General features: G+C 41.2%; 1 protein-coding gene across 15 annotated transcripts in view; it reads right to left on the reverse strand.

The window, feature by feature from the left end:
* The window catches only part of abi1a (abl-interactor 1a), a 43,273-nt gene that overhangs the window by 12,679 nt on the left and 17,198 nt on the right, over window positions 1–13,396 (reverse strand). For 5 of the 15 annotated variants that reach the window (XM_062020998.1, XM_062021002.1, XM_062021003.1 and 2 more), the window contains exons 2-6: window positions 13,057–13,224; window positions 6,013–6,189; window positions 4,610–4,624; window positions 2,567–2,670; window positions 2,292–2,432 (exon numbers count right to left, since the gene is read on the reverse strand). In XM_062020998.1, coding sequence (XP_061876982.1) covers window positions 2,292–2,432; window positions 2,567–2,670; window positions 4,610–4,624; window positions 6,013–6,189; window positions 13,057–13,224 — 605 coding nt within the window. The remainder of the gene's footprint in view (window positions 1–2,291; window positions 2,433–2,566; window positions 2,671–4,609; window positions 4,625–6,012; window positions 6,190–13,056; window positions 13,225–13,396) is intronic. The other 10 variants (XM_062020999.1, XM_062021004.1, XM_062021007.1 and 7 more) reach the window with 3 other exon arrangements.

Raw genomic sequence — 13,396 nt, forward strand, 5'->3', positions numbered from 1 at the left:
CCCTCATGTTTTCAAACTTGTGTAACAACACAACATGAAGTTATTTACTTTTGAGTGTTTGTTTTATTTCATCCAGGGGTACACGTGTGTGCGCGCCTTGTGACACAAACAGGCAGTTAAAACAACAATCTCCTCCATACTAGTTTGCCATGGTTTTAAATATAATATACATATTGTGCATGTAATGTATCACCGTATTGATGCATAGATGATATATGCTGGGCAAAACACATCTGGAAGTGACACCATTTCCCCATATATAGTGTAATATAAAGACGCACGTTACGCTAAAATGAACACAAACTCACTTCTGACATGTCTTTAAATTTATTATGAACATTGGACACTTTTTGTTGAATATAATTATAAAGCTATATTAAAGATAAAGATATATACAATACAAAGCTGTTAACACACTTCCCTTGGCCACATTTGTTGCCGTCGTCTCTAGCAGGCACATTTTTTAGAACATTGACTAAACAATACTATCAAAATTGTCTCTTATTACTAACAATGTAACATATTTTTCGGACCATAAGGGGCACTGTTAATGAGTGGGTCTATTCAGGTCTATTATCATACACAAGTCGAACTGGATTATAAGGCGCATTAAAGGAGTTCTGTCTTTTTTTTTCTACATTTAAAACACTTCCTAGTGGTCTACATAACATGTAATGGTGTTTTTTGGTCAAAATGTTGCACCGATTATGTTTTACAGAACATCTTCAAGTCCCTTTCTGACCGTCTCTTCGGGATGCGCCGTTTGGTGGGTGGTCTTATTTACGTGCCTCCCCTTTGACAGCGCCTTCTCCCCGTCATCTTTGTTGTAGTTTTTAGCGCTTCCGTAGCGAGTCTACTGACAGATATACGTTCTAACTATACGCTTCTTTATATTAGAAATGGCAACAGCAGAGGATGAACGCTCCACAACAAGAGAATAAAGAAAAAAAACAAGCTTATTTATGACGTCGTCGACTACAATGGTGGACGCGCGCACATTTTCGAGACTTATGCAGATCCCAAATACACATCATCAGGTACCAATAAGTAAGCAAAGATGGTTTTGCGTAATGTTGCGAAACAATATGCCAGATAACGTCATTTTGGGTTCCTTATATACACACACGCCATAATAATACCCTTATATTAAAGCACATTACGGTGCCCATAATGTTCCGCGTTCCATCAAGTGGTGCGGTTTCATAGCTTACCAAAGTCGTACTAAAACATTTTGACAGATTTTTGAGCGCCGGGTGTAACGTTCTATATTCTCAATGAAACATCAAAGTTTTGGTATTGCTTGCTTACCAGTATTTGCTAGCGTCATTTACAGGACAGGCGTCATTCTGCAGTCCACACGCATTTCTTATGTGTGACTGCCATCTACTGGTCACACTAATTAAATCATGTATCATACAAAATTGATTCGAGGTCAGTAAGCAGAACCAGAATTAATACATACACAAGGCACACCGCGTTTTAAGGAGCACTGTCGATTTTTAAGCCATGGAGGGATTTTAAGTGCGCCCTATAGTCCGAAAAACACGGTAGTTATCGTTTTATCGCACAGCTGTATTAGCATGTCTTCCAATCTATTTTGACATTTAATATATTTTTCACATGGCTGCAATGCCATCAATAAAACAAAGGACATATTGGAAGACTGCAGCACATTTAGTCCCAGTTTGACCCCGGGGCGTGCAGATCAATAGACCCCCGTTCTCCTCTCTCTGCCTTGATCCTCCTTCTCTTCCGCTTTCATCCTCACTTTGAACTGATCCATCTCCCCTCAACCTCTCATCGCCTGTCGACTAACACGCCCCCAAAGCCCCTCAAACAGCCACCAATCCTTCTCCTCTGATTCCTTCCATCCCGTTGAACAAGCGCCCCCTCTTCCCATCCTCGTACATCTCGTTATCCTACTTTCCCCCTCATCATCCCCCCCGCTCTCTCCTCCTTGATCCATGTCAGTCGAGCCCCGGGGCGCTCGTGGCACAAACAGCGGGGGTTCGACCCTCCGGAATGAACAATAAAACGTTGTCCCCTCGCAGCCAATCAGCCTGAGTTGGGTTTATCCAAGCTAATGACTTTGTGTAAAGTGGCTAAACATATTTATCGGATTCCCCTGTTTCCTTATTTGTTGCAAAAGTAGAAGAAACGGCACGGAAAATAAATGATTAACAACAACAAAAACCTTACTTTGACTATTAAAGAGTATTTGGCTCTCTCTGCTGAGATCCACCAACTTGGTTACAGTAAGTCTGGTGTGCAAGAGCACGAGTGAATCTTACCTGTGGGTGCGCTGTCTCTGGTTGAGCGAGGCCGTGCGCCCCGGGCTGTGCTGGCTACCTAGGCGGGCCGGGCTGGTCATGTAGTCGTTGGGCACCGTCGGGGGCTTCACAGGCTCCAAAGTTTTATAGGATGTGTTACGCCTACAGCGGTCACAAAAAGAGCAAATGTCAGGAGCGATGCAGAAAACAGAAACCAGTGAAGGGGTGCGTTCAGGGAAGCTTGTGTACGGGATATTTAAATGTTTATGATAGGGTTAGTGGTGACTAAGTCTTACCCGAGCGTGCCGCGCCCCGACATGGGTGGACTCGGTGGTTTCTGCGTCGGCGGGTTGGTCCGCGATAGCGTTCCTCCTCGGACTGACTGATTGTTTCCGTGCTGCTGTGGGGAGAAAGATAGAGGGAGAGATAGAGAGAAAGAAAGATACATTTAAAAGACTGTTTTAAAGGCTGCCAGATGTTTGGTGCAGGTTAGAAACCTGTAGGGTCTTTCGACAAGACTTGTGTCCGACATCAGTACCTCCGCCAAGGCAGCTGTGTTTATACAGCTCCACATTTTCACCGACTTTCTTTTGTACATTTGGCAGTACATAATCTATGCCGGGCATCAATTATTCACCTCATCTCAAAAAATGCCTCCAATTACATTAAGATACATCATAATATAGATTAGGGCTGGGCAATATGGCCTAAAATATATATTGTGATATATATTGCAGCCTCTTGCCATAATATATATCACAATATAATTTATATGCCAAATAATATAATATAATAATTTCAAAACATGTTACAAAGGCTTCTAATTTGCCTGTTGACGTATACGGTAACATATTGCGTCATGTCTGGTAGTATTATTTTTTACAAAATCTGTTATTAATCTCCTTAATTTACCGACAACAGCTCGCTACTTTTTGTTGTAACATGGTTCCACACTTCTGATAACATGTAATAAACACTAATTATTCTGTTGTTTTAATACTTTACATGGGTTTTGGGTGATACTACAAATTAAGGGATGGATCCAATGGTAATATTGGCTATAGCAATGTTCATACTTTCAGAATCATTAAATTATGACAAAAAATAGAATGGTGATTTAACAACATCAATTAATATTCAAACTATTTTGCTAATATATTATCTATATTTAAACTATTTTTAGATGTCTTTAATTTTGGTTACTTTTCCAGTATGGAGGCCCCAAAAGAGGAGTTTTTCCTAAATCTTCAGTGCCATGCCATTGCCAATAGTCCTATGTGTGCATGTAAATGTGTTTACATTCAATAACTCTTGACTAGCGGTTAGTTATGTTTTTATGTATCCTCCTATGGTGTGTAGTGTAGCAGGTTTAACTATTCCTCGTCCTCCAGTGATAATGCTACTTGCAAGAAGCACCCGTCAGCGTTCCTGTTCTGTAACCCTGTATAATGCGTTTTTCTAATCTTGAACGGGTTTGTGCTGAAAACAACATCCATCCATCCAAAGTTTATTTGCCATCATTGAGGCGAGGTGCAGATATTTACAAGCTGCACTTTTAAAGGGATGTTAGCGGACATCTTCGTTCACTTGTTACTGTAAAATTTGCAGGACACAGCTAGAATGTGTCAACATGTATGCACAATATTAAAAGCTCCATCGTTGGCTAAATTTATATCATTTATATCGATATTGTTCATATCACACAACCCTAATAAACAACTATTCATATTATTGTGCACTGTTACTCTCATCACAGTAATGCCTTACCCTAAATAAATGAAATATGGTCTGACATGAGGTTGTTGGTCCTTGGTGGAGGTACAGTACGTCATTGTGGTGGTTTGCTACTGTACTGTGTATATAACAGAGGCGTCCAATTTTTCCCACCAAAGCCGCACACACAAAAAGTGAAATATGCGGTGGGCCAGATTATTTAATTTATTAGATAATTTTGTTTACTTAATTAAATGTTAAAAAACAAATCAATGCAGGTCAAAATAGGCTAAGCAGTTAAGTATATTTAGAGAGCCTTTATCTGAGCTTTTGGTTATTGTGTTGGAATATGGTGATTTAAAAAATGGCCCCCGGGCTGGACTTTAGACACACCTGATGTACATACAGTATAGCGTCTGGAAAGTCAATAACAATTCTAAGTAAACTACTGGACATTAATGGACGTAAAGTACATAACATGTGTTTAGGGGGATGGGGTGGGGGGTTATGTTGTCATCCAACGGATGCTAGCAACAATCACATTGAACAGGGTTTTTATTGTGAAAGGGAGAATCTATTAAAACATACATGACAGCAAAATGGGTCATGTGACAAGGCAGACTTACCTTGGCTTTCATCCACTTAGTGTGGGCGAGGGAGGGGGAGTAGAAAGGGGCGAGAGAGAGACAAAAAAAGGGCATGTCAAAACGGCCACAACAGAAGTCAAAGTACAAGCAGAAGAACGAGTCCTCGCCGGTTAAATATTTAGCTAGTTAACAGGGCCGCGCCCAAGTAAGATTTTAATAATGGGAAGATTTCACCTTCGGATAGATGTGGACCGCTCTGTAAATGTCACAAGATGGAAAACAAGAGGCCACGGAGCAGAAAGGTTGATTGAGTCAAGCGCCTTATCAATAATGCAGCCTTCCCAGCAGTCTTTTGAGCGAGGAGCATCGCAGGCACAAAAGAGCAACATTTGGGGGTTTTTAGAGAGAAAACACTTTGTGTACAACAAGAGGGTAGCAGCGGATGACCAGATCTAGTTTACAATCTAGGTCACGCTCTAAATGCCAAGATCTACTGATAGTTACCGCCGCCTTCTTCCCTTAGAAGCTCCTTTTCTCTGATAAAATTCTGCAGCAAGGACCCTTCACTCGTAAAATATCTGATGAAAATAAACACTGCAGTCAACTGTTACCACATGAACACCATTTAAAGTCCCATTAAAGCATCGATCCTGGTCGGTAAGTAAAGACAGCCACTCTACACGGCCGCCATGACAGGCTACGCTATGAATGAATCGATTGGTTGTCGGGTCTGCGGCATGCATGGATGCCTGAGAGTGGGCTGCAGCTGTATGTTGCAATTCACAACTGCTGTATTCACTATTCATACAGACGTTAAAAGAGATCAGGCTCAGAGCGAGCAGAGATGCACATCCAGGTTGTCCCTTTGCAGCCATCCACGAAAAAGTGCGGAAATATAAAATAAAAACCACGACAAAAAGTTCTCAACATGACTTAAAAGGCGTAACGCTACAGCTCCGCCATGCCGCCACTAACCCAATTGCTCTGACAGCTGCATTGATTGGCTGATGGATGGGGCACATGATGCTCCAGGGGGTGGCGCCCCCGAAGCCATCCGGGAGTCACCATGACCCAGTGACCTCTCCAGCCAGCCTTGATGGCAACAAGGAAGTGAAAGTAGACGGTCATTTTTTCTGAGGTCACACAAACTGAGAATGGTTTTACAAATCCTTCAAACCTTGGAGAACCTTCTTCAAACCCTGTAATGTATTTACAAAGGCAGCTTTGGCCCCCGGTGCCTTTATGCCGCCATTTTCTGAAACACTAGGAATAGAGCCCTTTTTCCCTTCTCAAAGCAGGATGATGTAATCTCTTGTTGGTTTATAGCCACCTACCCACACAGACATATTGCTGTGGAGTCAGAAGGGGGCGCCTTCTAAAGATAAAACACATCAAATACAGGGAAAAAGAAAAGAGAGAGAAGATAGCTAAAGAGCGTTTACCTTGACTCCGTGGCCAACGTCGTCCAGTACCGTGTAGTCGACGGGCTTCCTGATGTACCGCACCGGGCGCTCCATGTTGGCTGGCGCGATGATCTTGTGGGTCCTCGCCGTGTTTTTATTGGTTGTCAGAATCCCGATTTCCCGCCGAGCCACCTTTTCTTTGTGGATGTCCACCGTCTGGGAACGACATCGGCAGGAGTTCGTCAGGAAACCGGCAAATAAAAGTCATCTTTTGAAGGTACTGCAGTCTGTGTGTGCCATATAGCCTGAGGCTCAGAGCTAAACATATTCACAAGTCTGCCCTCCTGCTCCTTGTAAAGAAATGGGAGAGTGCTAACATGTGACAGTCAATCCTGCAGCTCCTAAGGGACCGAAAGTTGAGGGGAAGAAGACATATTGATACACACAATTTTGCTAATTTGGGTTTGAAACAATTCAATGCAAATATTTATAACAGTCCTGCATCCAATGTACTTGCCAATGAGACTGTTAAGGCAGCAAAATAGTTGGGTCTGAATTGATTGTACCCCCTGTTGGTTGCTGTAAAATACTGTACATATATAATAGCCTCAATTGCTTTTAAAAGTTTGCAACTATACACAGGGGTGTCAAACTCGCTTTCATTAAGGGGCCATATCGCAGTTATGGCCTCAGAGGGCCGCTTGTAACAGTGAATAATATATAGATAGAAATGTGTAAGGATTCTCCTCATGATAGTACACAATTGCCTATGGATTTTAATAGATATTTTCTATGTACATAGCCCCTTAGTTGCCAACTAGCTATTCGTCTTTGAATATCTTAGTATTGCACAATAACAAGGTACCTTTAGGATCAGTTTAATTTTAAACAATTTTTTACACGCTATATAAAGTAGCTGGTCCCGATAGAAACTAGTTTTCCAAAAGTTCTATTAATTGTTAAACGTTGAGGTTATCTGTATACTGCATCTGATGCCACAAATATCAGTCATGACAAAATTTGAACCCTGTGGGGTGTCCTGATTTCTTTCACATGACTGCAACTTCCAACAATTTTTTTACACGGCTTCATTGAGGGGGATGTCGCGAGTAGAACAGCGCTAGTAGGGTCAAACTGACAGACGCATGTGGACACACCAGCAGCAAGCGGCCATAAATCTTCAGCGGCACGACCAATCGAAAAAAAGCCAGTAGTGGAATGTCGAAACCTTTCACAAAACCTAACTTGACAGCTTCCCACCAGACACATTTGGAGATTGGGGTCAGGAGGGGAAAAAAAGCCTCTGGACTTTGAGACGGGTTTCCCTTCATCCCTGGTATATCGACAGGGATTAACAAAAAGCCAGTGGAGCAAAAAAAACTAAAGAAAGGTAGCAGTGCACAGTTTGTAGTGTGCATTCCAAAAAGGCTACTTACTATGTGAGGAGCCTGTATACCAATGTGTGTGTGAGTGGCAGAGCAGACCAATGAACCAGTGTTTCATGAAAGAGAGATTACGAGATACTATTGAGACCATCTAGGAATTGAACAAGCGTTTTGGACAAGGATTACAAGAACAGAATAAGTAAATCCCTCATTTGAATTTTCTTTTTGTTTATCACTGTGGTGAGAACAGCCGAGGCAGTTCAATGAGCACCTGAGCGCGCCTCGAACCATCACAGGAGGTTAGTTTCAAGGAGATTTTTCGAGAATATCAAGCATAAGAGTGCATAAACAAAGGACAACGTTAAGACTGGTGAGAATTGCATCTTGATCATACAAAAAGAAAGCCCATTCAAGTTGTCATTTCCTCACATCCTGAGACTGACTCACTCATTCCTTCCTGAATGATGTCACGAGACACACGCGGATATATTGCTCATGTTTGTTCTTGCCAACAAAGCTCAGAGGGGAATTTTCTACGAGTGCGGTGTAGACAAAACAAGACAAAAACGATGGTTGGTCAGTATCAGGGCGTTCACGGCTATTTAAACATGTAGAAAATTGTGGGGTTGAACAGTCATGGTCGTGTTCACGTTGACCCACAAAGATATGCATATTACAGATCAGATCAAAGCAGGCGTGGCAACTGTGAAGCTGAAGTTTGAAGTAACATCAGAAAGAATGTGATTGTGTCTCTTCAGTGAGGTACAGAGACCTTCTCCTGATTAACAATTGAGGAACATTTAACATACAGTGTGTGGTAGGGCTGGGCCGATAAAACGATATCAATATATCACGATAGACACAAAATCGATACATATAAAAAATGCATTTAATAAAATGTTCGATATAAATATATATTTTTTGGGGGTCGGAAGAAACCGGAAAGAATGAAGCAAGGTTTGTTGCATGAACAAAGGCACTCACCGTCTGGTAATCTCGCAAAACAGGAAGTGATCAGTGAGCAATGGGATAGACACACTAAACAGTCAATCGCGTAACAGTATCAACTATTAAGTTTGGTTGCGCCGTGTTGCTGGGGGTTCTCTGCAAAGAGTAAGAAGAGAAAGTAAAAATGACTGCTGCAGAAAGCCAATAAATTGTCAATAAAACAGGAAAAGTCACCTCCACAGCATGGCAGCTCTCTGGATTTTTTTCAAAACGGATCTTAGTCCTTCGCCGCACTCATTTTTTTCCCTAACCTACGTTGGTTCCCTATTCGGCTGTACGGAAAAACCAAGTAGGAACTACAGTGCGGGACTGTGTAAATTAAATAAATAAAATATAGGAAATGTGCTACTTAAAATTTTTTTGGTTAATTAATATTTATATAATAATTACTACACAACTACATATATAAACTAATTTCCATACGTAAATCAGAATAAACAACATTTAATGTTACACAGACCATACAACTTCCTGTCAGTAAACCTGCAAAACATGTTCTCAGGTTTCTCCATGTTTACATTTTCACACTTTGCACTATTTTGTTACACTTTATTAAGCATTTCATACATATTCCTTATTTTTGCACCTTAATATAAAGAAGTTATTGTTAAGTGTTTATTGTGATTTTAAAATGTTGTTTACGTTGATTGTAGGGCTGCAACAACTAATCGATTAAATCGATTAAAATCGATTATAAAAATAGTTGGATTCGTTGGATCTATGCTATGCGCATGCGCTGAGGCTACCTTTTTTTTAATTATTTTTTTTATAAACCTTTATTTATAAACTGCAACATTTACAAACAGTTGAGAAACAATAATAAAAATAAGTACAAAAACAGTACAAAAGTAAAAGGCTACGTCTCATGAGATGGCAGTAAGCCAGCCAATGATGTGTCATTTGCAGCTCACGTGACGACGCCGTTTCCTTTGCCTGGAAACATTTGAAAAATGGCAGAGGAAAACAGTACGGATAGTTCAGCGGAGAAACATCTTGAAGTTATTGCTTCAATGGAGAAAAGTGTACGACCTAAGTCGTCAAAAGTGTGGGAACACTTTACTTTAAAGACTTCAAAGAAGACTGTTTCCTGCAAAATGGCACGGAAGTACAACATTGCTTCAGGAGCACCTGAAGAGGAAAGATGTTGGAGCCATGGATGAAGGGAAGAACTCACGGTACGTAACTGTTTAAGTCCATAGTCCGGGTACATTGATCCCTTGTGTCCGTCTTTGTGTGTTTTTAATATTTTGTTAACGAGGAGATTTTGTTTAAGGAAGCGAAGCAGCAACTGTTGTGTATTAACTTTTAGAGTGTTAGGAACTTCTTGGAGAGTGCGACGACTTCATTTTCTGTGTTGTTTTGAGTGGCAACAGGCATTCATGAGTTCAGCTTTTTTGTGAGTAACGTTAACATTGACTCCCTTTTGAGAGAGAAAACGCACTTTTACCAATTTCGAAATAAACGTAACGAACAGAAATATCTCAGGTTAGTTTCATAATGGATCAATGTAGCCGGGCCCGATAGAGCTATATAAATATATTTAGATTTGAGTGACGCTTTAGTATAACTAAACGTTATGAAGGTGCTGGAATATTTCATGCTATTATTCAGAGGCAGCCTAAAATGAATCCTTTATTATTCACAACAGAAACGTGTACAATATCTGATTCAGTTCTGATCTTTTTTATATGTCAGAAATTATTAATTAAATCAACTAGGTATGTATTGAGTAACATGTAAATGATGCTACTATGTATGTTCATTATATGGTTTCTCTCATTTCAGAAAGAAACAAGCCAGCATTAGCGACTTGGTACAAAGGAAGGTCTACACACCACAGCAAGCGGCTGCATTGACTGATGGTATCCTGAATATGTTGCTAACTGACATGAGGCCACTATCAATGGTGGAGGATGAAGGTTTTAGACAAATGATTCAAGTCCTCAACCCTGGTTACACTCTTCCCTCCAGGACCCATTTTACCAAACTGATGGAGAGGAAGTACGAGCAGACATTCCAAGCAGTGTAGACTGACATAAAAGCCACCCAGAGCACAATTGCTCTCACTACTAACGTGTGGACAAGTGTAGCCACGGAAGCCTACCTTGGCAATACATGCCATTACATTGGAGACGAATGGAACATGAAGTCAATCTGCCACAAGTGGTGAACAAGTGTATTACAACTGAATACAGACCACAGCTGAGAAATAGATATATTTTGGCAGCCATCACAATAGGCCCTGTGGTTAAGAAACACAATTTCCTAGGGTAAGAGGTGCCTAGTTTTTGCTTCATTTGCTCCAAAAATAATAATGCTACAAAATCATTGTTGAGTCGACTATCAATTATTGACACAGTTTAAGCTGTACTAACCACCTCTTAAATATCACCTAATTTTTTTTATAGAGTATACCTTATTTTGTGATTTTCCCATTGGGAAAAAAAAAAAATTCTAATAAATTGTTGATGGGAAAGTAGTTGTTGGGAAAGTAAAAATATGTACATGATTGTGACTTTTTTTTTATTGCATTTTTTTTTTAGAAAGATCGTTTTTGGACAGAAGGCGTAACTTAAATGTAGCTTAAATAGTTAAACAAATGACCCAAATTGATACCTGATACTCTCTGCAGTGAAATGAACATACATTGCTGCTGTATGATTTATTTAAACAAGGAAAGATATGAATAACGTTTTTCAACCTAAAGTGATACCGATTCCAATAATACACACACACACACACACACAGACACACACAGATACATGCGTTGGTGGTGGTGTCACAGAGAGGTTGTCAATGTGAGGCAGGGGCTTCCGTTGCACACAAAGCCCTCACTGTTGGCAGCCTCTTTACAGCCACTTCACACGCAGCACAAGGTGGAAGATCTTCTTTTCAAACTATTGGCACCGCCTACTGAAAATTCTTGAAATGTAACCAATGCTAGAATATTCTTTACCGTTTCAAAGGCTAATGCTCATCTCAGGGTCCAGCCAAACTACTATTCCTCAAAGCTCAAACTAAACTGCCACTATCCTATTATTTTGACCAAGGTTACCACGGAGACCAAGTCCTGAGACGTTGGCCTGAAAGCTATTTACCAGCGATTCCCACACATGAAAAGTGTCCAAATGTTCCTTTTTTTAGGACTTTGCTTTGCTCGTCTGCCATCATCTTGCCCGCCTTCCACTGCGCTCTTGCCCTCAAGTCCCACAAGCCTCGCTTTTCTTCTAATAGGATGAAAAGCTGAACATAGTCATATCCCGAAAGAATTTCTGGCACTCTGCGTACACAGCTCGGTCAGAGGGAAAACAGAATATTGTAGACGAGGAAAAGACGCAGTGGCCGTCCGTTACCACATAGAGGGAAGTCAGGACAACAAGGACTGGGTTTGACCAAAGCTTTTGTTTGATTCGTCTGAGCTCTTAAAGCCTTCATCGGATGAGCGTGGTGGATTTACCTGCACATGCAAGAGGCGAGGGGAAGATTTTGCTAGGTTTCTGATCAAAACCCATAAGTTCTAGAATTGATCGAAGCCAATGACGGCACATTTTAGCACAAGTTAACCTCGGATGACAGACAATGGAGTTTTTTGCTGTAAAATCCAAGGTATTTTCAAATTCCGAAGATCATTGTTGCATGGTTTACAAAGACACACAACGAGAATCTCCTTGGCAGAATGTTTTATGTTGAATCAACACAAAAAATACAATGCAAAAGAGTTATATTTATGCTGTGGTCAAGTGGGATGATGACACACCTGCAGTTCCCCGAGTTCTTAACTAAGGTGCTGCACACCTTTCCACTGAGGATTAAACGCAAAGGGATTACTGCAAATCAAGTGTTGGTGAGTCGTGCATCTTGTCACACATCCAAATTCTTCTTCTCCTTTTCAAGGGATTAATTTGCTGACCTCTCGGGATTCCGTGCAGTTAGGAACGAAATCAATCAAAGTTTACTTATATAGCCCTTATTTACATATGTCTCAATGGGCTGCGATGGCCTAAGGCAGTGGTCCCCAACCTTTTTGTAGCTGGGGACTGGTCAACGCTTGAAAATTTGTCCCACGGACCATAGGGGGGGGAGGGGGGTGTTTAAAAAAAAATGTTTTTTTGTTTTTTTTTCATAAAGAAATACAATCATGTGTGCTTACGGACTGTATACCTGCAGACTGTATTGATCTATATTGATATATAATGTATATATTTTGTTTTTTATGTTTATTTAAATTGAATTTAAATATATATTTTTTTAATTTATTGCGTACCGGTCCGCGGCCCGGTGGTTGGGGACCACTGACCTAAGGTACTGGAATAACCACAGCCCTAACCCCAACTAAACATGGGTTTCAACTTAGCACCCAATAAAACAAACCAAGTGACCTCCTTAGCTAATTGCAATGAAAAATGAGCTGTACGGGAACACTTTCACAAAACAAATGTGTTGGCAATGTTCCTCGGTGCGACTGTGCGTCCCCAAAGTCAAACAGAGGCAAAGTCTTTCAGCACAACACACGGCCAGTCATGCTGAAAAAGCAATAAAAGGAACCGTGCAGGCTGTGATTCTAAAATAACAAGACAAGTCTGTGTCAAAGAGAAAAGCAGAAGTGGGAAATGTGGGGCTAGCATTCAGGGTGACCGCGTGGTTTGTGTGGTCAGGGTGTGGTCAGGGTGTGTTTTGGTGTGCGTCTGACCTGAGAGATGTGGTTGATAGAGGACTCCATGCGCCGCAGCTGTGAGGCCTGGATGTCCAGCAGCTGCAGGACGTTGTTGGCTAAGGCATTGATCTGGTAGGCCACGCTGGCCAGGGACTGGGTGGTGTAGGCTTTGGTCTCCTCCAGAGCTTTCCTCTTGTCCTGAGCCTGATGTGTAAAGAAAGGAAAACAAAAGATGAATAATTTGATTCCTGTGCAGGTCAGGCTTGCCAGGACATCCCAGCTGGGCCCGCTCTTGTTTCCTAGATACCTCTGCGGAGAGATGATGGAATGCTTCCTCCAGCAGCCCCACTGGGACCTCTGAGCACAAACCAAAACT

Source organism: Entelurus aequoreus, linkage group LG15 (genome assembly GCF_033978785.1).
Source record: "Entelurus aequoreus isolate RoL-2023_Sb linkage group LG15, RoL_Eaeq_v1.1, whole genome shotgun sequence".
Lineage (NCBI taxonomy): Eukaryota > Metazoa > Chordata > Actinopteri > Syngnathiformes > Syngnathidae > Entelurus > Entelurus aequoreus.